Source organism: Stegodyphus dumicola, chromosome 1 (assembly GCF_044657685.1).
Source record: "Stegodyphus dumicola isolate Sdum_Otavi_A_Nest chromosome 1, ASM4465768v1".
NCBI classification, from domain to species: Eukaryota; Metazoa; Arthropoda; class Arachnida; order Araneae; family Eresidae; genus Stegodyphus; species Stegodyphus dumicola.
Genome location: NC_140768.1, coordinates 126,072,615 through 126,098,499, shown reverse-complemented (window position 1 = coordinate 126,098,499; position 25,885 = coordinate 126,072,615). Strand labels below are relative to the sequence as shown.

The 25,885-nt window shown below is 34.3% G+C and overlaps 1 protein-coding gene across 4 annotated transcripts in view; it reads right to left on the bottom strand.

Moving 5' to 3' along the window:
* LOC118186798 (uncharacterized) overlaps positions 1-25,885 on the bottom strand; it is a 90,975-nt gene that overhangs the window by 26,403 nt on the left and 38,687 nt on the right. For all 4 annotated transcript variants that reach the window (XM_085820154.1, XM_085820164.1, XM_085820157.1 and 1 more), the window contains exon 6: positions 10,202-10,504. In XM_085820154.1, coding sequence (XP_085676280.1) covers positions 10,202-10,504 — 303 coding nt within the window. The remainder of the gene's footprint in view (positions 1-10,201; positions 10,505-25,885) is intronic.

Genomic DNA, 25,885 nt, shown 5'->3' with positions numbered 1-25,885 from the left:
CCGACTCCAGTTTTTGTTGGACAGTCTGAATTTGAAATGAAATTAAAGAGAACTGAAAAAAATTAATGACAAACTGAGTTATTATTTTTATTTATGAACTATATCATACCTGCCAACCTCTAAAGATAAAAATTCAGAAGATTTCTCCAAAATTCAGAAGAACACGAAGAATTAATATCATGCTTTGATATTAAAAAAATAACAATTTATACAAATAGAAAAAAGAAAATTGTACTTATATTAGTAAATCTCAATTAAGTAGTAACTAAAAAATTTATTAGGAAACATAAAACAAGAACTTAATGTTACACAAAAGTTATTGCAATGAATTTAGAGTGCATTTTTTGGCCTTAGCCAAAAATTCTTTGGAAAATTTCCGGTCATAACAATTAGTTTCCTCATAACATTTAGCAATTAAAATGTTTTCTAGAGTTTTTGGTGAATTTGAAGATCGAAACATAGTTTTGTTTTTCTTCACAACACTGAAGACTCTCTCGCACTCAGCATTACTGTGTGGAATTACGAGAATAGCACATAAAACTCTTGCTAGTCTATCATATTTTGGTGTTACATCAGCTCTTTTTATTCTTTTTAAGGTACCAACGAGGACATCAAGTCTATCTTCTCCAGAACTGGCAAAGTCTTCAAACTGTGCAGCAGAAAATTGGTTCTGTAGTTCATCTAAAGCATTATTATGGCATTCATTTTCTTTAATTGTTAACAAAAATGGAAATTTATCAATAAAAAAACGAATCTTTTCAAAAGATGAATTTTCAATTTGTTTCAAATTTGCCACTTCAGCATTTAAAAGCTTTTTCTGCTGCCAAATTAATTAAGTGGCATGGGCATCCAATAACAGTTAATTCATTTTGTTCTTTTTTGAGGAAAGAGGCTACACCCTTTTTGTCACCCACGACATGAGCATTATCTGCACCAAATGAAATGCAGTTTGATATTGGGATGTTAAGTTGTTTCAACTCATTAATTACCAAGGAGGCAATATTTTGCCCGGTAGTGTCTCCATTTAACAATGGAAGACGCAAAAGATGAGTTTTCATTTCATCAGAAACATCACAGAAATATGTGACAACGATGGGGTAAAGCTTCCAATCGCTGTCGTTGCTGCCATCGATTGACACCGAAAATGCTGAATTCTGGAGTGCAGCTATCGTTTTACTTTGTGCATCGCAAGCAATTTCGTTCACAATAGAAGATGTTTTCGTGCGAGCACAAGCATATTTCTGAGGAATCTTGGAGTCGGGAAACATCCGACTGAAAAGTTGGGTGCTACTTTGGTAGACGGTTGCACGGATTTTGGTGATTTTTCTTTTGGTGAGTAATACAACTTACGGTAAACCCATTGCTGGATAAGTTAGTAACCGATACTTTGTTGTCATTTTATTAAAAAAATAATGTGTTTTATTATGCATAACTTCCGTGTTTTAAATATTATTTATGGCTTCTAAATATTAAAAATCAATTTAATTTTACATTTTTATTTGAAATAAAAATTTTGTTGTTTATAATATTTTATATAATTTTATGTTGTGGATGATGTAATCAATGACATCACCTTACAAAAGTAATTGGTTTTATTAATATCTATAAATTTAATCTTTTGTTTTAAACATTATTTATGGCTGTTAAATATTAAAATACAATTTAATTTTGCATTTGTCTTAAAAATGATTTTATTATGAAGGATTGTTTAAATAATTTTAATTCTATGCGTGATGTAATCAGCTCCCCGATTGGTTACTGAATATCTGTGCATTACCGCGCCATTTTAAAATTTTATTATTCATCTCTTCGAATTCCTCAGATTTCAAATGAAATGGATATCTCCGTTTCGAAGGAGAGATGTTGTCATTGGTAATTACCAAGAATTATTGGTATTGGAATAAAAAAAATTGCCCTTTGAGACCTTATTTTGGCCAACCTGTCTTTCCTAATCAAAGATTTATTTATAAATTGTTAATAGCGTCAGAGGAAATTTATTTAAAATTTTTGACGGAAACCTCACTAATTGCTTCTTCAATGAAGTGCGAGATATGTGGATAACAGATGAAGATGGTTAAAAGAGCCGATTCAATTATGATTTCGATTTTTTTTGTGGTACTTATCAATAAATAAGAGATTAAATTACTCAAAAAAAATGTAAGTACATATTTTTCTTTTATTTTATAATTGTATACTTCAATTTGTGTTAAAAAATTAATACACTATTTTCAAAAATTGCTGAGATAATTATTGTCACACATGTTTTAATGTTAATTATATTTTATATAGCGTATTTTGGTCTAATCCTAGTATCCGGTGCACACGGGATTTGGCTACTTTATGATAAGCAGCAAAAAAAGGACATACACTGTGATATCTGGCGACTGTTTGGCGATCAACAGAGCATGCTTGGCGCAGGTAGCTCTTCTTCGAGAAGGGTTAATGTATTTATTAGGAGTTGCATGTTAGCCTCGGAAGAGGAAGGTAGTAGATTGTACTATGCGGTAGGAGCGAAGTACTGCTCTGAGTAACTATTATATTATGCTTTGAATTATATATTTAATAAATGTTTGTTTCGTCTTGCTAAATGGTGCCTTATTAAACCATGAAGTCATCACATACACGATTTATTTTTTGTTTTAATTTTAGAGCGGTTGTGAGTGGATTATAGAACACGATGATGTAATAATACAAAAACACTATTTCTATACATTACATTAATCAGTACAAAACGCATTTTGGTTTAATCCTAGTATCCGGTGCATACGGGATTTGGCGACTTTACGATGAGCAGTAAAAACGAAACATATACAATGAGTAGTAAACGGGTCATTCAAAGAATGTATATAGTTATACATAGTTATATAGTATGTATGTAGTGATAGTATATAGTGTATAGTATATACATAGACGTTCTTTGGGTCATTTTTGGTGTTGGCGATAATTTTCAAAATTGCGCCAAGGCTGCACCGTATACTAGGATTTTACCTGTATTTTAAAGTATTTGAATTTAATAATATTCTAATTCTTTTAAATTTTGGTAGGATGGTTTTAATTCGATATTCAATTTCAGTAATATTTTAATCTAATTAAACGTTGGCACAATGTTTTTATAGCGGTGTTTTTATTCTCTTTTTTGCTATATGAAAGTAATAATAGCCTTACTTTAGTACTTTATACTCATAGTAAATGTATTTATTTACACTTGTCTGCCATCTTAAAAAAACGACATTTTCAACAAAAAATTAATCCATTACTTTTAACGATATTTATTTTATTTTAAGTTTCGAATACTTTACTATGCGTAAAAACAGCGTTTTTCAAGATGGCTGACGATTGTAAAAATCGCGCCAACGTAAATCGCCAAAAATCCGTGCAACCGTCTACCAAAGTAGCACAGTTGACCGGCGTGATTGGCAGCGCTTAGCGGCACGTTGTGTTCGATGAGGAATGCAGTAAACAAACACTCTGCCAAAATGACATCGGCATCCGAATTCGTAGCCGAAGCATTAACTTCATGCTTTTTAGACTTAACGTGCTTCACAATGTCGCTTTTTTCACCATGACTTATTATGAAGTCACACATGCACATGTTGCAAAATGCATAGTTATTTCCTTTGAAGAATTCTTTAATTGTTGGAAATTGTAGGCTGGCCAAAAATATTGAGAATACGGTATTTTTGAACTCATTTCGTAACAACGACGTATTAAGAAAATTCGTAGCGCGTGCAAACAAAACAAAACAACAAAAAAAAAAAAGAATGTGACAATCCACGCTCGCTCAGTCCGAGCTGAGTAATTCCCTTGCTGCTGAAGCGAACGCGAAAAAAAAATCTGGCGCCCACAAAAAAAAAGAGAGGAAGAAACAAGTTCAGCGCATTGGATTGGCTGGTCAAGCGGCGAGTTGTGAGAAACCGCAGGTTACTGGATTTGAAGTAGTCGGTAGCTGGCGGTAAAACACGATGCAATTGGCAAAAATCGCTGAAATGGCGAAAAATTCTAAAATTTCAACAAAAATCGCTGAAAACACTTGAAAAGGGAAAAAAATCGTAAAATATGGATTACGATTGTAAAATCGTAAAGACAAACGCATTTTCGTAAAAATTACGAAAAATTCGTATTTTTATATAAGTTGGCAGGTATGCTATATACATTAATAAACAGTTATTTTCTATTTTATCGACATATTAATAAACAAATACAGTCAAAAGTCTTTAATCCGGACTTCAGCGATTCCGGATCATAGATCATCAATTTAAATCTGGTAAGATGGCATACAGAAATTATAAAATTAAAAATATGAAACCGTAATTTATGAAATAAAGAGCAATTATGATCTAAAGGGTATCAAAATTTACAAAAAGGAAAAAAAGAAAAAAAAAAAAAAAAAAAAAAAGAGCTTAATAATTACTTGTTTACATTATTAAACATTTCTTTCAATGCATGAATGCGTAAAGCATATGCTACACATAGTCGAAATTAAAAAATTGCAACCAGAAAACTATTTGATGTGTATTCATGCTACTTATAATGACGAATTTGATTTGAATCATATCAAAGACGGAGTACATCGAGATGAAATACTACATTTAGTAAGGAATTATAAGCTGAATAAAATAAAAAAATCTGCCCTGAAGGTGAGGATAGTGCTGACAGATCAACTTTCAGTTCATTGCGCTTTATATTTGATGATATAGAGGTTGTTAGAATTAAGAATGTTTTTAGAAGATGTAGATAACTCTAATGCTTTACTAACAGAAAGACTGGAATGATCTTTAAGATTTGGAAACTCTTCTTTCTACATCGTATATAGCCATAAAAAAGCTGCAATCTAAAGAATTATGAGGAGGCGAGAATGAAAGAATATGACGTTTGCTCTTTCTGAAATGGAGGGTTTATTGCAGAAGGAAGTATTTCTTCAATGAAGGAAAGAGAAACCAATTTGCTAGACAATGAGATCTTGCTTGGTTCAATATATGTATATCCAAAACACCAAATTTTTTTGGATGACAAACAAATTAAAAAGGCGAAGAAAGCCATCTATGAACTTTCAATAAGAATTAAATTATTTTGAGAACAATTGGAGTATTCAAATTAGGACAATCAAATTGTAGACATTGAAACTGAGTCTCTATCATCCTTTTCCAGAGATGAATTAGCTTTTGAGGCATTATTTTGGATAATATTGAAGAGGCTAAGGCAAAGTGAATGAAAATAAAAGAACCAAGAGCCTTTAGATGTAAAATTGAAAAAAAATATAAACAAGATTTCTACACGGCTTTTGAAGAAATGGAGAAATACAATTGCTCTTGCAAGACACCTCTTTCAGAACTTATAAAAATCTATCTTGAAAAGTTAAAAGAAGTAGCCCTAACAGTAATAGTTCTTTCTCCTACTCAAGTCAGTGTAGAAAGACGCTTCTCAGATCTGAAGTTTATCAAATCAGATCTATGGTCCTCCAACAAAGATGTTGCTGAAGTTAACCGTTTTCTAGAAATAACTTATGCCAGACTAGACTAGAAGAGAAACACGCTAATGTGACAATCAAAATCGTAAAAACAACCTTGTATTTAGCATAGGTATGATGAAACACTCAATCGATTTCGAGGGCAGCTAAAGGTCCCTCCTCATCAGGAGAAAGAAATACTTAGAAAGAAGAAAATAAAGGAGTCACAGAAACACGTGGTCCTTATCAGCACTGCATGTGGTTATAACTAGATTTTTAATCAGAGTTGCATTGGCCGCCTACTTTTACTGAGCCAGGCTATCTGATCAAGCATAAAGGACAAGAAAAAAGTAGCGAAGTTAAAATAGGGAGCGAGGGGCAAATGCACCTTACGCTCAAAATCTGAACTTCAAATAATGGAAAGCAACCACTGAACGGATTTTTATACCCTCTGGTAGTACTAAACGCCATCTATCGGCAAAAATAATTAAAGGCATTAGGAAGGACTGCATTGGACTTCAAATCATTAACTAAACCTGCTAAATCTTTGTGAATGTGAAAAGCGTCAAGAAAATCCAACTCACCTATGGAAGAAGCCTTTTGGATAATTTTTGCATACCCAAAATCAAAATAATGGTTAAAAGTCCAACTACGATACGCTATTGAAGACTTGTTAATTTCGCCTTTTCTGACATACGATTCATGTTCCTTGATACGAAACTTCAACGTGCTTTTAAAATCCTACTATCTTAATTCAGTTATTTTTGCCGATAGATGGCGTTACCTCCTCGCGTTTGGTACTACCAGAGGGTATAAAAATTCGTTCAGTGGTTGCTTTCCATTATTTGAAGTTCAGATTTTGAGCGCAAGGTGCATTTGCCCCTCGCTCCCTAATTTAACTTCGCAACTTTTTTCTTGTCCTTTATGCTTGATCAGATAGCCTGGCTCAGTAAAAGTAGGCGGCCAGTGCAACTCTGATTAAAAATCTAGTTATAACCATGTGCAGTGCTGATAAGGACCACGTGTTTCTGTGACTCCTTTATTTTCTTCTTTCTAAGTATTTCTTTTTCCTGATGAGGAAGGACCTTTAGCTGCCCTCGAAATCGACTGAGTGTTTCATCATACCTACGCTAAATACAAGGTTGTTTTTACGATTTCGAACTAATGTCAGTTTTTCCATTTTATAAAAAATGCTAATTAATATAAATAATTTGCTATGCCATCATTTTTTTTTTTTTTTTTTCTGTAGCATCTATTACTTCTTTTAAGCCTTAACCCATGTGTATATGTTTACACACATACACACACATATATATATATATCTGAGGTAGTCGGAGTCTTTAAAATTCCAGGAGTCTGTGTCTGTCATTTTTCCTACCAACTCCACAGCCCTGGTGAACACCCTTTATTAGGTCTATGAAACTGCAGTTATAGTTCACTGTAAAGTGACTATACAGCTTCTTCAAATTGCTCTCTTTTATATCCCTTCCAGTAATCTGAATATATTGTTGATCCATCTTGTATATGTTGAATAATTATCTCCATTAAGTGTACTAGCATCTCTCACCTATATTTGAATGCACTTGCCATCTTCCCATCATATTCCCCCAAAAATCCTCTGTTGTTTTTAAATCGGATAAACAAACTTTTCATGATTTCAACTATTTTATAGAGACCACCAACTCATCCATTGAATCTTTACATCATATGTATAGAACACACTTCCCACATGTATCCATTTCAGCCAACTACACATTTTTGCACATACTAAGCTGTTTGTCACATTATTAAATGGACATCTCCTCTTCTAAAGAATACATAAATCTAATAACAGTGATGAATGATATTCTGGAATCTCTGAACAATTTTCAACACAAAGTGTCCTTCTTCTTTTTAGAATTTTTACATCACCTCTCCAAATGGTTTCATCATTAACATAGTTTTCTATTGTTACCAATTTTGCATACTCGTTTCTCTGATAAAAGATCTCTTTCTTGACACCCGCCTCTTTATTTGGTGAATTAGAAATTTTTACACAGCACAATTACAAAAAAGCAAGGAATATTTAAAAGGGGGAAAAAAAAAACTTGAAATGAAATGTGATGCTAATAGAAGAAATATGGAAAGAGAAAAAATGTAACCTGATGCTGATATAAGAACAAGGTTAAGAATAGGTGGCAAGATTTTTTTCGAGATATCTCACTTGATTAACAATTCAATCTCAGAGGCCACTATAATAAGATGCCTTTTTCTTTTTGATAACTGAGATTAGAAAAGTAATTTGTCATATAATCTACATAATGTCTAATATGCACAATGATGAGAATGAGTGCAATTCTCTGATGTTTCTTTCAGTGAAAACAGATAAAAGTGTACATGGGGAGAACAATGGTTATTATACACTGCTCGACATTGAAAATGCAACACTAAAAAGGAATGGTCAGAAAGTGATGAAATTTGGAAAAGAGACAGAGACAGCTAGCAGCAACAAGTGATCTTTATTTCAAAATGATAGAATACAGAGCGAGAACGGCGTTGGCTCAGTAGGATGTGGGACCACCGCGGACAGCAATGCACGAAGAAACACATCTAGGCATAGAGTCAATAAGAAAGCGGATGGTGTCCTGAGGGATGGCTCTCCATTCCCTTTCAACCATTTGCCACAGTTTGTCTCCTGAACGACACAGGGGCAGAGTCTGCAAACGGTGTCCAACCACATCCCACACATGTTCGATTGGTGACAGGTCAGGAGAGTACGGTGGCCAGAGAAGCATCTGTATACCTTGCAGAGCATGTTGGCAGATCCAAGCACTATGTGGTTGGGCGTTATCCTGCTGAAAAATTGCATTAGGCAGCCCCTGAATGTAGGGAATTGCTATCGGCTGCAGTACATTATCCAAGTATCGTTGGGGCATAGTGCCCTGAATATGAACTACACATGACCTGGAATAGGCAATAGCACGTCAAACCATTCTGCCACATTGTCGCGCGGTAGGACTGCCGGATCAGATCTGTCTCCACATTGACGCCACACACGTATGCGGCGACTGTCACTGGATAAACAGAAGCGTGACTCATCTGACAACACGACGTTTCGCCGTTCTGTCATCCACATCGCTCTAGTCCGGCACCATTCTAAACCTTGGCGTCTATGCTGTGGGCTTAATGGTAGTCTTAATAGACGCAGTGACTGCAGGTCGCGTTCAACCAATCAACGGGAAATGGTACTCGTCGACACGGTTACATCCAGGATATCTTGCACATGCTGCAGAATCGCGGTATAAGTGACTGGCGTCCGCTAAAAGCTTGTCGGCGGATGTGTCGATCCACACGTGCTGACGTCACTCTGGCTGCACCTGCATTCTTCCTTCTTCCCACATTTCTTGTTCCAACCATGTTCGCCATAGTCGATGTACCAAGCTCGCATCCATGTGGGTATCAGCAGCGATTTGACATACAGACCAAGACGTCCTTCTCAGTCCTATTTCCTGGAAGTGCCTTCGTTGACAACGGCCTGGCATTCTCTCCTATTACACGTATCCTCCGGGAAAAAAACAACTTTCTTCAATAATTCGTCTGTCAGAAATAACGACACGAATATTGCCCATTCTGCACGTTCCCTCCCTTGTATCTTACTTTAAGTGCGTCGGAGAGCTGCGCATTTCACATCATTTGCATAACTCAGTGACGTGCGTCTACTCTAAAATTTGCCTAAATTTCTGACCACTCCTTCTTGGTGTTGCATTTTCAATGTTGAGCAATGTATTAATTTTAAATTCAATTTTTATTGTTTTCTTGAAATATGTTGCAAATATTTGTCAAGTTATGATAAATATCAATGGTCTGGCAATCCTTTTGGAAAAAACAATGACAAAAGTCGCCAAGCAACTTTAGATTTAACATGTTTTTAAATTAAATAATGGAACAATTTCTCTCAATTCATACTCATTTCCATGTTTGAAAAACAGTGCTTTAGTGGTGCCATCTATGAAATAGGTAGCAAACTAAAAACAGTAGATCATATACTACATGAATATTTATTTCCCTTAAAAGCAGAGTTTCTCAGCAAAATTACTTTTTATTCAGTAAGGTTTGAATTTTCTTATATTTAAGGAAATTAATTATATTCTTATAACACATTCACTGTTGAGCAACATTTTCAAAAACAGTCCCACCATGCCAAAATTTTAATTAACAGAATATAAAAATACAAAACAAGTATTTATGGGAATGAATTTAGATAATTTTTGATTGCTTTATTAATTATACAAGTTATATCATCATGGGTTTTTTTCAATAAAATGTTTTATGACAGTGTCAACTACGAATATACTCATAACAAGTATATTCATAGTTGGCAGTTGCTCATAACAAAGATTATTATAAATTGCTTGATTATTTTTACAGTTCCTATGTTATGTATTCTATAATTACTTAAATTAATTATAAGAAGTTTCTTGAATTGTGCAAAATTGTTGTGTTTTTTTCTCATTTCCCAAGCCAGATATCTTCAGAGAACATGAAAATACTACAAGTTTGATCATATGTGGCGTATGTAAAACAAAAACATTCTACAAATTAACTTGTAGCTGGTGCCTAAACACAAGCTTGCAAGATAACTCATACGTGGTAGTAAACGTGTTAACATTAATATAGTTAATTCAATGCATAACTCTATTATAAAGGAAGTGCATTCCAGCATCATATTAAAAAGATTTGCTATGCACAGTTTATCACATAATAAAATTACAAAACCTTTTTTGGAAGGTGAAAAAACTTCCTCCTCTTCCTCTTCACACTCCTCATCATTGTCTGATGAACCCTCTTCTTCTACCTCTTCATCTTCATTTCCATCATCATCTTCGAGCCCATTCTCCTCCTCCTCTTCATTCACTTCATCGTCATTTTCATCATCATCTTCTTCATCAGGAAGCTTCATGCCTATAGCAAAATCTACATCTTCTTCTTCGTTATCCTCCTCATTATTATCCACCACTGCTGCTGCACACAACTGCTTTGCGATCTTCTTTGCACGTCGTTCTTCCCAGCTAACTATAGCTAGAAAAGAATTTTTAATTAATAAAAAAGAAATCAACTGAAAATTTGATACTTGATTTCTACAGAACAAAAAGCAGTGGGGTATTTTCAAAGTTGAGATTAGTCCTACCTGTATGCATATATCAAAATACTGAAAAATAACATGGAGATTATTTAAAAAAACGCACCCCATAAACAGTGCGAATCAAAAGGAGGCTGGGGACGGACTACCCTAGGCCTCTAAAGAGCATAAAGTTTTTAAGTAAATGTAACCTATATGTAGGAATATAAAAAGGAAGAGGCTAAAAAGTGATCAGCATAGAATATTTTATAATTTTCATTTTATATATGAAACATTTATCGCGGAAATGGATTTTCAAGAATCGGTATCCAACTTATATTCGGCAATAGATTTTTTTTTTTTTTTTGATAGTGCCCATTTTGGTTACTTCTTGTAAGAGGAACTGTGCCTGGAGATCTTGAATGTACTCTTCAGGTAATGAAGATGCATCCAGAAAGTGACCAAACAACAAAACAGAATGCAAACGAAGGTCATGAGCAAAGAGCATCTCGGAAGAGAAATAGCTAACAGTCACATGGAGAGCACTGTGATAAACCAGTAAGAATAGAGGTAACTTCTGGTCTCAGTCCTGTTGGTTTCTGTAAACCCCCAAATAGCTTATAGAGTTCTTTAATTACAGCAGAGATAAAATTTTCCCGATTTGAATGTTATTGAAAAGGCATTCAAAACTTGGAAATCCAGTTTGTATCATTACCTTCTGCTACCATGACAGCCTCTTGATCACAGATAATAGGATATGCTTAAGGCCACTTTGTAAAGTAATCAATTACAATGAGGAAATATTTCTTGCTATCAGCCATTCGTGGCACAGGTCCAAGGATGTCAAAGGCAATGCATTCAAAAATTATTCCTACATTGCAAAGCCTCGTTTCCATTAGTGCGTTGCAAATGCTTCACATCACTGAAAGAAACACACATGCAGACAGATGACCATTTACATTACTGCGTTGGATTTGTGCTTGCAGAAGTATGGTGGCCAATTGCATGTATTGCCACCAGATGTCACTGTATTTAACTCATATGATTTGGACTATTAAGATATTTAATTTTTATTTCTGCTTATGAACTGTGAAAGTAAAGCACATCAGTAATTTTTATATAAGGTTATAATGCATATTATGAACAACTCTAATTGTATAAAAGCTGAAATAATTTTTAAAAATTTCTTTGCGTTTCTAGAAGCCTTAAATATTAATGAAATCATGTATAATTAAACCTAAAATATTCTGTTACTGCAAAGCAAATAAAAATTTAAATGCATTTAACAATAGATGGTACTTTAAAAATACAGAGCAACTGTAAAGAAAAGTTCACTATATTTACACAAAATGTGCTATGCTTGCATACTGGCTGCCATGTGAGAATAAATATTTTAAAAATATGCCCAAATTTTAGTAGAAAACAGATACTATATAAAATTTTAGCATCAATTTCTTCAGTGTCATAGCTGGATAACTTATTAGAAATCTTGTGTGTTTTAAAATGCAACTATGGACAGTTATATTTTATACATAATCCATAAAATATCATTTTTAATTTATAAATTTAAAATTCATATATCTTTTTATAGAAGTTATAAAGAAATTTTTTTCTCTTTATATCCATATACATACATAAGGTAAAGGAAACTAAAATATTTAATTAAATAATTCATGTACTTCAACTGAATTTTAAAGCATTTATAAAAAAATGTTTAAGGCATTAACACTAGAAGCATCAGGGCAGTCATTTTGACTGCTTTTGTCATTTCACCTTGCATTCCTAAAAAAACCCTTTACCTTAAAAAGTCACAAATTTTTGGATTTTCCTAAAAAACCTCGGAAGTTATCGGTACCAAATATGAATTGAATAAAATTAAAACTAACGAAGATATTATTAGTTATACCTAAAAAAGCCATGAGCAGTCGTATTGACTACTAGTAATACTGGATAGATTTATCGTTGCCTTGCTTAAAAATCATGTTTTCTTCTAAAAACATCTGGCGTACACATTCGTTTCATTCACTGATTATTTACAACAGGATATACTTCCTTATCACTATGAAAACACCTTCCTTCATGGACTGTGACATCTAATTTACAAATTACAGCTGGGAAATATGGAGCTCGAATGTGCTAAAAGAATTGCTGGGTTCAACATCCTTATGCAAAGAGAAATTTCGGCGACAAGATGTCGAGTGTCGTGTGTTTGTGGATGAACTGATGGTACGCCATATTAAAAAGTGCATGGAAGCAGAGGCAGTTTTGAACAATGAAGAAATTTGGACAATGTTTTAGAAGAGCTGGATGCTTTTATTGCTAGTATTTATGAAAGAGAAACATATGGTTGCAATGATATGGATTATGATTTTTTGTGGAATAATACATTGGGTCCTCCTTTTCTTAGAGAAACAATGTCTTGCAATTGTTTTCAAGATAGTTATGAAATATCTAACATTTGACTTAACTAGGACTCAGTGTAAAGTAATAGTAACTCACATCTGAAGTGATATAAAGATAAGTAAACTAGGACTCAGTGTTTAGAAAGTGATAACTTTGCACTTTTTTCAGATATTTGGGAACAATTTAACAGAACTGTGCATTTTCCTGCGAACTGTACGTCAGGAGAAAATCTAATTGTGAATGAGCAGTTATTTCCATCCAAAGCCAGGTGTAAGTTTATGCAGCATATGCCGAATAAACCATACAAATTCGGTATCAAATTTTTTATGTTAGTCGATGTGGACTCAAAGTTTATGTGCAATGCTTTTCCATATCTTGGAAAAGCTACATCGAGAAGTGAAACTGAAAGTCTTCCTGAAAATGTAGTAATGGGTCTTTAAGCCGTTATCTGAATTCAGGTAGAAATTTGACTGCAGACAATTATTTTCCCTCTCTATCATTAGCTAAAATACTTGAAATGATAAACACAGGTTTTATGGGCACAGTTAGTAGAAATCGAAAAGCAATTCTGTCCTCAGAAGCGATTTGATTTACAGCTTCAGATGCCATTTTGATCAAACCTTCGTCAATTTCTTCTTCTGCTAATAAATCTTGAACGCCATCAATAGCCATATTCACAAAACTTTTGCCTCCGATTGATTCAGCAAGTTTTAATATGCCACCGATTTCATTTGCTGAAGATTCATGCATGTTTTCTATTTCAACTGAAGAGGGCCATATCTTCTTCTAAGATGCATTTAACGTTGATACTTTCAGTTCCTTCAGAGACAAAGTAATGATGTCGATTCAGTTCTTGAATGAAAATTAATAAGTAAATAAATTAATAAGATTCAGTTCTTGAATGAAAATCAATTAATGTAATGAAAACATGGAAAGACTTCCATGTTTTCATTACATTAATTGATTTTGAATCGATTACTTCTAAAATCTACTGTAATGCTCTTCTTGTGTAATAAGTTTTAAAAGTATAAATAATACCTTGACCCAATGGTTGGGGTAATGAAGTAGTATTAGGTGATAGGAACAGTATTTTGACATTGGGATGATTCAAATCTTAAAGGTGACATAGAGCTAATAGTATTAAGTGCCTTGAAGCTCAAATTTTTCTGCCTTAAATAACATTCAGCGTCTGGCAAAAAAGAATTTAAAAACCAATCTTTAAATAATTAAGACACAATAACACGACAAATAAATACTAATTCAGAAGACAAACAACAACAATCTTTAAATGTTGTCCCAGCTATTCAATATACCGTTAAGGTGTTTTTCTTTTTACGCCTTTAAGTGCATTAGGATTTAAAGATCTAAAAACTAACAAAGGTTTTATCATAAAGTCTAAAGTCATACTGAACAAAAGTGGCATTAGACAATTTTTAGACACCTTAAATCTGGATGCAGGTTTTTTTTTGTTTCCCCCCCCCCCCGATACAATTCTATATATTTTTCGATGTAAATATATTTTCGATTCTACTGGGCATTTTTCTTTTTCACCAAAGCCCAGTTTTGTCAGCATCGGAAACTTGAACTGCTGTGTATCCTTGTTCTTTTATAATATTTTGAAATTTTTCAGGAAATGTTCCAGCAGTTTCATAATCAACCAATGCAGATTCTCCTTGAATTCTTATACTATGAATTGCAAAACGCTTTTTGAAATTTTCAAACCAACCTTTACTTACCAGAAAATCTGGGCTGACAGAGGGTTTTCCATGTTCTTTGAGATGCTTGAAAATTTTGAGCACTTTTTGTTTAATGATATTACAATCCAACAAAATTCGTTTTTGACAGCTATCATCAATCCAAATGCTGAGTGCCTTTTCTATCTTCTCAATTATTGGCAGCCGCCAGGGGCGAACTGCACATTTTGTGGACGTCGAAGATCCTGCAGCAACTACACTTCTTTTTAATTTTCCTTAATAGTCCAGACTGTTTCTTCATTCCAATTAAAACTTTTCCCAATGTGAGATGCCTTTTCTCCTTTTAAAAGACGGTCCAAGATTTGTAACTGTACTTCTAAAGAAATTAATTTTCTCTTAAACTTTTTTTTTTTTTTTTTTAAATCTTTATCGGACATGTTTGGGGTCCGAAACTTGATGTTTTAAAGACAAAACAGTTATTCTTTAACACACCGTGGCTCGATGCAAACTGCAGACTAGCAGCGTGAGACACTTTTGCTTTCAGGCCATGGAAACGAGGATTCCAATTTTGGAAGCCGAAAGTGCAGGTTGTGCATTTTAGAGTACTAATTGTGACCTCATGTTGTTCACCTTCTGCTATAGTGAAGTTTTTTCATTGTTATTTGGGGACATTTGTTCATATGGGTCATCCGCGGACATTTGTTTGTATGGGTAGTCGATCTTGAAAGACAACTGGCAAAACTTACGAAACAAGGATTATGTGTTAAATGACTATATGGGTGCTTTGCATAATATAGAAAACCTTTGTGCGGAGTTCATTAATTTTTTCGATTGCTTGGGCAATTTTCTTATCGTGTTAGAGGGAAACCGTGTTATATGAAAACCATGCTGTAGGAAGGTTCTCGCAATTTATGAATCGTGTTATAGCGAAACTGTGTTACTGGATGCCATGTTGTAGAAGGGCTACCTGTACATATAGAGAGAGAGGGAGTATACTTTAAATTCATATTATAACTTTCAAAATAAATTCTTGCGGAGAAAATTTAAATAAATAAGAACACAAATAAAACATTGTACTTAATGCACATAATAATAGAAATAAATTATAAAACAAAAATATAGATCAAATTGAAACGTATAGCTAAATGAGTTGTAAACAGGGTGGAAAAAGAGAATGGGATTCAAACTCAAGATGCCAAAAGTCAAATCCCACTACCGTCAGCTTTACCACTATGCCATTATTACACAGACATAATTATCAATTTTAACTTATATGACTCATCAAGTAAATGAATTCTTAAAACTAACATTTTTTGGTCCAGTGTGCTATTGTCTAAAAAATTCACCAGAGTTTGTTCTTCAGCTTCTAGGGCATTTCTTACAAAAAACATAATTTTAAAGTGGAGTTCTGAGTGAAGTTAGACGGACTGCTAAAAATATATTCCAAGTGAAAGATGTGCTTACAAATATATGTTAGCCAAAAAGGTATATTTATAAATAGACAGTAGGCAGTAGACTTTTTAAGGCTGTACAATATTTAAAAAGGCTATAATTTTAATTTATAAATAATCTTATTAGTATTTTAGCTGTTTCAGAAGAAAAATTTTTTAATGCTTTATATGATTTTTTATAGCAGTTTGATACAGTTAGATGCTCAGTGTATGCAGAACAAGGAAATAATTGTCAGGATAAATTTTGCTATTTCATGGACTTATATATACCTGATTTTTTGACAGTAATCGCTGCTCTATGTGGAATAGTACTGAAGTTGCAGTTATATCTTCTTTTTCTTTCCTTTTTTTTACACTAAATTCAGTTGACTGCTGTCTTTCTCAGTACCCAGATTTCTCGCTATAATGTTAATTCAGAAATAAGTATTTTTTAGCAAAACATTCTTTTCTCAATCCAGCGTTCATCGCTACTTCTGTCACCATTATTTTTTGGTGACAACACCTGACTGCTCCTTTTTTACCACGTGACCCCCAATGCTTCTGCAGACATACAGATAAAAGTTGTTCAACTTCTATATGTATCATTGAACTTCATCCCTCACCATCCACAGACTGTCAACAAATGTGAATTTGCTCTCTAATTGAGAAATGCACACACACCACATTCTCAACATAGTAATGGAAATGGGCCTTAATGCTTCAGCTTCCCTCAGCTGTGTTTCTTTGGTCCTTTATAGCCCGCACAATTATCACAAGAATGGCATCACTTCTGCACATCAGGCCCCTCCAGTAGTGTTCTTTAACTTCATTATTCATTATTCCAAAGTGGCCTTATATTGGACTGCTATGTAGTTTTTTAATGATGTCCAGAAGACAGGATCTTGGAAATATCAACTTCCAGGGGAATGCATTTCTATCATCCAAATGGAAATTCTGGTACAATACAGCACTTTGAATATGGAGAGAGTCCCAGAAAGCCCAATACTGTTTTGTCGTAGGATTATAGATCTAAATGTCCTGCCATATAGGATTCCTATTTGAAGACTCAATGAAGTCAAGTTATGAGTTTAATATGTACTATTCTGTTTTGAGGGCCGTAAGAAAATTGCAGCGACAATGTATGCGCAAAAGCACCAAATCTAGCAAACACGCCCCTTTAACAGCGTGCCAAATTTAGCGTATGTGTTGATTTCAGATTGCATAAGTTTATATAGTTCTATATTTCTTAAGACGCCATTGAAATGCTAGTTTAATTTTTAAATCCTTTTTTGATATCCTATGGATTTAACAATTTGGGAATTGACCATGATGAAAAGTCAGCAATAGAATCTTGGGTAAAGTGCAGAATCACCCACTGCTTGACACGTTTTTAAGAATTGCACATACTCAGTATCCATGTGCACATCGACCTATTTTCACTTAAAAAAAATCTTAGAATTGCACAAAAATGGCACTGCGCACACCCTTCACTTTATCTATGTACACATCGACCTAATTTCACTTAAAAAGTAAAAGAAAATTGAGAAAAATCCAATTGTTTTTACCCTTGTAAAAAGCAGCAAACAAATAAGTGAGTGATTCTGCACTTCACTGAGAATATTTTCAAGGAAAAGGTATCATTCATTATAGAAAATTACTTTTGAACAACCAACGAGATGATATGCTTTACCAACGATATGCTTTAGCGATAAGTCGGTAGCGAAATAGCGATGCAGGCATCCATTCAGTTATGTTTAGCAATTTTTATATAAATTATAATAATAATCTGAAATACTTATTTACTCTTATGCTTCCATTCAGTCATGTTTAGCCTTTTTCATATAAATTATAATAATAAAAAAGTATTATATGAAATTAACCTTTCATCTAAATTAAAACATCAATCTTAGATAGTTATTTACTATTATATTTCCTTTCTCGGCACAATTATTAGGGTTGCCGCAATTTTTTTGGCAGCATTGGCATCAACGATAATTTGGCGATTTTTTGCGGCCCTCGAAACCGAATAGTACCGTTTAATGTTGTGATCTTCCAACTGGTCCTTCCCGACATCTTCCATCACTCCTTGGATCTGCTCAGGTAATGATGAATTTGTAACGACGTATGACCTACTTGTATTACACTTTGAGCCTGGAATAATATGGGCAGGATCTTCTAGACAGGCATTGGAGATTCTGTGTGGCGATCCTTTCCAATGACGGATAGTGATGTCATATTTCTGAAATCTCTGTATCTATCTGACTATTTCACCTTTAGGATTCTTGAAATTAAAGAGCCAGGTAACTATGTATGATCTGTGCAGAGCAGAAATTTTTTTCTTTAGGCAAAATAATGGAAATGATCTACATCTTTAACGATGGTGAGCAATTCTTTCCTAGCGAAACAGGAGACCTAGTGACACAGGACAATGCCTCTCTGATTTAGATAGACATTTGCTCCAATATGGCATGGAATGTTTTTGACAGTTTACTTCTTGGAACTAAACAGGACTAACATTCTCACTGCTTGTATGTGTGTCAAAAATAAATGATTTTTCGAGCTGAAGATACCTCAGACTTGTTGCAGATGCTAAATCTGCCTTCAACTGTTAAACGCATCTTCACATTCTTTTACACACAAGAACTTGTAGTTCCTCTCTGTTAGCTAATGAAGAAGTCTTGCCATGGAAGGAAAGTCCTTCACAAATCTCCTATAGTCAGTGCAAAACCTCAGGTTCTCAGCTGATGAACATATCTGGAACACTTCCAATCTTGAACTGTTGACACTTCTGGATCCATATACACACCTTTGGAGGAAATGGCATGTCTGAGGTAAATCACTTCCAGTCTGAACAATTTGCATCTGGCAGGACTTCAGTTTAGACCGGTTTTCTTCATTTTCTGAAGCACCTTTCTAAGATTTTAAAAATGTTCTTTAAAACTTTTCCCAATTATACTATCATCCAGGTGTATCAGAGAGGCTTTGTACGCAAGATCTCTCAGCACAGTTTCCATAAGGTGTTCGGATGTTGCCGGCACATTATATAATCCAAACGCCATCACCAATGTATGGTGTCAATGCCTGCATCTTTCTCTGGTTATAACTGCCATCTTTTCTTGGTCATTAGGATGCATCTCTACCTGCTAATAATCTCTCTTTAAATCAAGTATCCAAAAGCATTTACTTTCACAGAAAGTGTCCAGCACATCATTAATTACTGGAAGATGGTAGTTGTCTTTCTTCGAGACCTCATGGAATCATCCATAGTCAATGCAAAATCTACTCAAGCCATCTTTCTTCCTTAGCAGGAAGGTGGGAAAGGCTCAAGGACTTTTTGAAGACTCAACAACATAGCTTTCCTGAATGTCCTTTAGAAGTTTTCCTACTTTTCTATTTAGCAATGACTAGACGTCTTGAATGCTGCTTGATTGGTGGATAATCCTCAGTATCAATCCTATGCTGTGTCAAACTGGTTTGACCTACATCAGAAGATATGTAGGAGAAAACACCTTGAATGACATGTTCGGCAGCATCCCTGTCTTCATTGCTCAGCTGTGGATTCAGCAATAACTCCTTAGGCTGTTTGAAAATACAGAGATTGACAGCCTACTGGTTTGTTTAAAGCAGGTCACTGGAGCACATGCTGCTATGACTTCCTTTTCCTAATTCCAGCTTATCATTTATGTTGACAACCCTCACTGGGATAACAGTCCTCGATAGGTTGATGAGTGCTGAGGTTACTTATACTTTTCTGAGGCTGTTACAGTTGTTAGTACGTTTAATTATGCCATACCAGAAATTTCTGTTTTCAAATATGGATCAAATATGGAAATAAAAATTCTCTTTCCTAGTATGTAATATTGTCCTGAGCTATTATTTGATGGATGAATTTAACTTCTTTATATGTAATTCCAAACAGGGTTTTTGTCCTCAGTGACAGAATGCAATTTGTTATTTTTAAAATCCATGGAAAAACTGTATTTTCTTAAAAACTCTAATCCGAGTATACAAGGGTCTGGAATGCGCGATTGTAGACGGCACTTCCAAATGTGATGTTAACGTTTAAGTTTAATCAATGTTTATTTTATCAGTGGACATAGTCTGAAGGATAGGCAGGTAGGCGTTCAAATGAGCTTATTTTTCAATCATTACGTCAGACTTTTTTTGGTTGATGGTAATACTGGCTCCTATCCTTATGGTTATATCACAAAGAACTCCATTTATATCCCCCATGAAGTCCATTATTACCGCTACTCATCGCAGAAATCTGAAGCGCTTTACATGATGCTTCAGAATACCTAGTAATCTCCACTTCAAAAGATGGCCACTAATTTGTTTCCAGCCTCCTTGTTGAGGAGCTTCTGTAGCTTAAAATGTTCTGAAGTTTCTTTATACATGGCCTTTACTACCACAGTTCCAGCACTTTAGGTTTTTTTTTAACCACTCCTATTCTATTTCAAGGCACTGATTTGCTTGGTTAAATGGTCTAAACAAGCAGTTATTTAATCCACTTGCTCCTGGACTTGAGCAGCTCTGATTAGGTGCAAACTCTACGAGTTATCCGCTGGGCTTCCTCCAATTTCTTGGCATACACTAAAGTGCTTTTTAGATCCTTGACATTTGCCATTCGCAGGGCTTTCTGTACCGCAGAATCCCAGATGTCATCGGAGAAGTACTGCAGGGTCAGGATTTTACTTGCTTTTTTTGGGTAGTCCAAAAAAAGAGATATGAGACAGACTATGAAGATCTGTGACAAGCTTCTTGATTGCTTTTTGGGGGGTTTCTGCAGGCAAAATATTACCTGAAGCCTGCTACAGTCTTTTAAACATTTCTTGACAACACATAGCTTCAATGTGCTGGATGAAGCTTCGAAATCCAGCCTCTGGTTTGGGAGCAAAGTTTGAAGAATATCCAAGGTGTTTGCTTTCAGAGAAGAGACGAAATGATAAGTTTCAGTTTCATAACCCATCCATCTGCATTTGCCACTATAAAGAACTAAGTCTTGAACACTTGCCAAAATTTCTTTCCGCCATACGCGGATAGCTTTACAGAGGGTCGAGAAGATATAGGTATAAATTTAAAGGCATCACAATTGCTTCTTGCGTTATGTATTTCTATAAGTTGTCAACTTCCTAGGCAACATCAGTAAAAACTTTGTAATCTGTTTGTTGTTTGACAGCAAAAACTCTTACTTCAGTTTCTCCAACTTTACTTTATGACTTTACTGTATCTACCCTGCTTTCCATAGTTTGGAATTTGTCTCTATTATGACAGTAATTTCTCTTTTCATCTCTCCTTGACTTGCTTCATTTTTTTTTCCCCCGGCTTTCATCTCTCCTTTAACCCTTTCGCCGTCCCCTCCTGTCCGCAAAAATTTCTCCCCAGTGGCCCCATGTTGTTTGCAGCATGTAATGTTGTTTTCTCTGTACATACATAACTTTCATAGTGAATGAATCTAAATGAATATTAAGTAAAATTATAAGAAAATAAAGCATAATGGAAAAGTAATAATATCTCTGCTTATTTCTAACAGTGGAATTAATTTGATAACATCTGATCCAGGTGGTCCACTCCTCCCATTTTGTTGTTGTAATCTTTTACAATTATTGTTTTTTTTACAGTTCTTTTCTGCGTTTCAACATCAATCATAGAGTTATTATGGACTGTACTCATGAAACGTATATCCTTCTTGTCTTTCCAATTCACAACCTCATTTTTTCCTCTTTTTCTGCTGAGTAGACGTTGAAGAACTCCCACTTTCTTCTAGCTTATGTAAAATGGTGCAAATATTCATAAAACGGGGGGGGGGGGGGAATTCAATTAGAAATAGAATGCCTGATTAGTACTGCCCTCTAGGAGGTATTAGTACAAACAAAAATAAAAACTCAAACAAGTAAACATTTAAATAGCATTTTAAAATGTAGAAGAACACTTGAGGTGCATTACGGCCGCCCTGCAGAAGCTTCACTTGAACGCGCTAGATGCGTTACGGACGACGAAGAAGTTAATATACTTGACTACTCCTTCTACCTTAATTTGGCCAGCTTTATTCCTTCTCTAACGAATTCTTGTCCTTGCATCTTAATAGACTTGATGGTCCCTTCCACATTTCCTTGGAATGCAGCAAAGGCTGTTACCAGCTGTCTTACTTTCTCCTCCATAGCTCTTGTCATCAGCATTCAATCCCACTTCTGATGCACAAAACCGTTACGAGGTAATAATGGATTGAATGCACACAGAACTAATGACAACTTAACAAAATGTTTCTAAAAGAAACACTTCACAATTCTGGAGTGTTTCACAAAAGTACTTGTACAGTTCTTCTCAGTATAATATAGCACAATCAGCAGTTACCATTTGTCAAACTATAAATTTCAATCAAAAGAATAAACAGGGTTCATAGCCACATTTTAGTTAAAAAAATAAGCACTTATAAGCACTTTTCAAGCACATTTTAAGAAAAAAAATAAGCACCTGTCTAATTACATTATACACAACTGCATAACCTTAAAAATTAGACTTGTAATTTAAAATATGAGAAATGCAGTATTTATTAAGAGAGAATACTTTTTTTTTAAATTTTAAATAACAGTTCAATTTATAGAACTAGTTTACAATGAGAGGGAAAAAAAACTTTGCAGAACTAAACTATATTACAAGATTTAATGATGAAATTTTAGTTCAAAATAGAGAAAATAAATAATAATAAGGAATATTTATTGTATTTGCTTGGAACCTAATAATAAATACAATTTATGTTTCCACTCATATTGATATTTAAATAATTTAAATCTAAATTCTGAACATTTTCTAAATTTTCATTGTATATCAGTTTTCCCTTAACAGATCAGGGTTCATAGCCACATTTTAGTTAAAAAAATAAGCACCTATAAGCACTTTTCAAGCACATTTTAAGAAAAAAAAATAAGCACCTGCCTAATTACATCATACACAACTGCATAACCTTAAAAATTAGACTTGTAATTTAAAATATGAGAAATGAAGTACTTAATAAGAGAGAATAAGCATTACCTCAACCATGGAAAATAATTACTTTTTGTGGTTTTTAATTTTAAATAATAGTTCAATTTACAGAACTAGTTTAGAATGAGAGAAAAAAAACTATGAAGAACTAAACTATATTACAAGATTTAATGATGAAATTTCAGTTCAAAATAGAGAAAATAAATAATAATAAAGCATATTTATTGTATTCGCTTGGAACCTAATATTAAATACAATTTATTTTCCCACTCATATTGCTATTTAAGTAATTTAAATCTAAATTCTGAACATTTTCTAAATTTTCATCATATATCAGTTTTTCCTTAACAGATATTGCAAGCAAAGTAATTTAAGTAAAAAAGAGGAACATTTCTGAAATCAGAAGACAGAAATTTGCTTCATGCAGTCATCTTTAACAGTAAAAGCTTAACTAACTCGCATACTTGGAAATTGGTGAATATTCGGACAGTCGAGCGTAACTTGAAGGAGCGGAAGGGGGGTAGACTGTAGCCGCTCTTTAGATTTTTCCGCTAAATAAATGCTTTTGACATTTCAATATGTGCATCATATAAAAATAAGCCAACCAAACTAAAAAATATTCCGTTTAGTAAGGACAGTAAAACTCTTTTAAGTGCTCATAAACAAATCTCGGACTGAACATCAAAATTAATTATCTCTGCAAAATATCGCAAACGTTATTGCCCAACATGTGTGCCATAATTCTTCCCTACGTGATATTACGCAATCGGAATCAACACCTGCCGGTATTGAGAGAAAAAAGAACTAAATAACTGGGGTGTTTTTCATTCTAATTTTCAACAGACGGCGTTAAATTTCCGGAATAGAATCATTCTTCGCTTGGGTTGGTAGACCGCAGAACTTTTAGTCCTATTCAATCCAGATTGGAAAGTGACCCCCCCCCAAAAAGAAAGGTCCGTTGCTTGTTTTGCAGCGAACTGTAACAGTTTCAATATTCAAGATTTTGCGGAGAAAGGGGAGACCTCCCAACCTTCGTACTGTTTAATGTATTGGCCAAAAAAAAATGAAACTATTTTGACTATTCGATTACTTTCCCTTTATTTAAGCCATTCCGAATATTATTCCTTAGAAAGCTAATCTGTGTTAAAACACAACCATTTTTGGAAGTTTACTATACTTCAGCAGTTACTGCAACTATGTTGTTATAAACATTCATACATATGCTCATAATATAAGCATAACGATCATAATAAACACGAATATGAACTGACCAAGCAGAACGAGAATGCAAATCTTTTTAAGATCTTGATATAAATTCAAACGTGTGTAGTATTTGGGTGGGAGGAAAAGAATGCCAATTATAGCAGAATTTTCTACTGCTTTCGCAATTCTTTGACCAATAGAACGACGGGCAGCTGTCTGTACTCTTCGTGCCGCAATTCTTTGACCAATAGAACGACGGGCACCTGTCTGTACTCTTCGTGCACACCAAAGGTTATGTTAATGCAGAGAAAGGGGGAAAAGCTATTTCCGGGAGTATGACTCACCATCTGACATTCCATATTAGGAAGAAAAGTTGTTTATTTAATTTCGGCTTTGTTACGGCGAAAATAGCACGTTCATTAAAAGAAAAGCACTTAAAGCAAAAAATAAGCACTAAAAAAAAAAAATTAAAAAAAAAATAAGTGCTTTAAAGAAAAAGTAAGCACCTATAAGGGCCTTTATATTTTATTTTCAAATATAAGGACTTATAAGCACTTATAAGGACCGCTACGAACCCTGCAGATATTGCAAGCAAAGTAATTTAAGTAAAAAAAAGGAACATTTCTGAAATCAGGTGTTGGTGTATTTAATTATGGCAAAGCACACGAGGGCTATTTGCCTAAAGGGAGGGATGCCTTTCGTGGAGGACTTTCTAAGAGAAACTGGCTCATATACACGTTACACATGGGGAAAACCACGAAAACGCCCATGCAGCCAGCCCGTTCGCGGGATTCGAACCTCAGACCGAACTACCAGTGTTCAGCGTCTTTACCGCTCGGCCGCTGGTGGGCTTTTCTGAAATCAGAAGACAGAAATTTGCTTCAAGCAGTCATCCTTTAACAGTAAAAGCTTAACTAACCCGCATACTTGGAAATTGGCGAATATTCGGACAGCCGAGCATAACTTGAAAAAGAGGAGCGGGGGGGGAGACTGTAGCCGCTCTTTAAATTTTCCCCCTAAATAAATGCTTTTGCCATTTCGATATGCGCATCATATAAAAATAAACCAATGGAACTGAAAAATATTCTGCTTAGCAAGCACAGTAAAACTCTTTTAAGTGTTCATAAACAAATCTCGGACAGAACATCAAAATTAATTATCTCTGCAAAATATCGCAAACGTTATTGCACAATAGGTTCCCTGTAATTCTTCCCTACGTGATATTACGCAATCGGAATCAACAGCTGCTGGTATTGGGAGAATAAAGAACTAAATAACTGGGGTGTTTTTCATTCTAATTTTCAACAGACGGCGTTAAATTTCCGGAATAGAATCATTCTTCGCTTGGGTTGATAGACCGCAGAACTTTTAGTCCTATTCAATCCAGAATGGAAAGTGACAAAAAAAAAAAAAAAAAAAAAAAAAAAAAACCGTTGCTTGTTTTGCAGTGAACTATAATAGTTTCAATATTCGAGATTTTGCGGAGAAAGGGAAGAACCTCCCAGTCTTCGTACTGTATAATGTATTGGCCAAAAAAAAAACAAAATTATTTTGACTATTTGATTACTTTCCCTTTATTTAAGCCATTCCGAATATTATTTCTTAGAAAGCTAATCTGTGTTAAAAC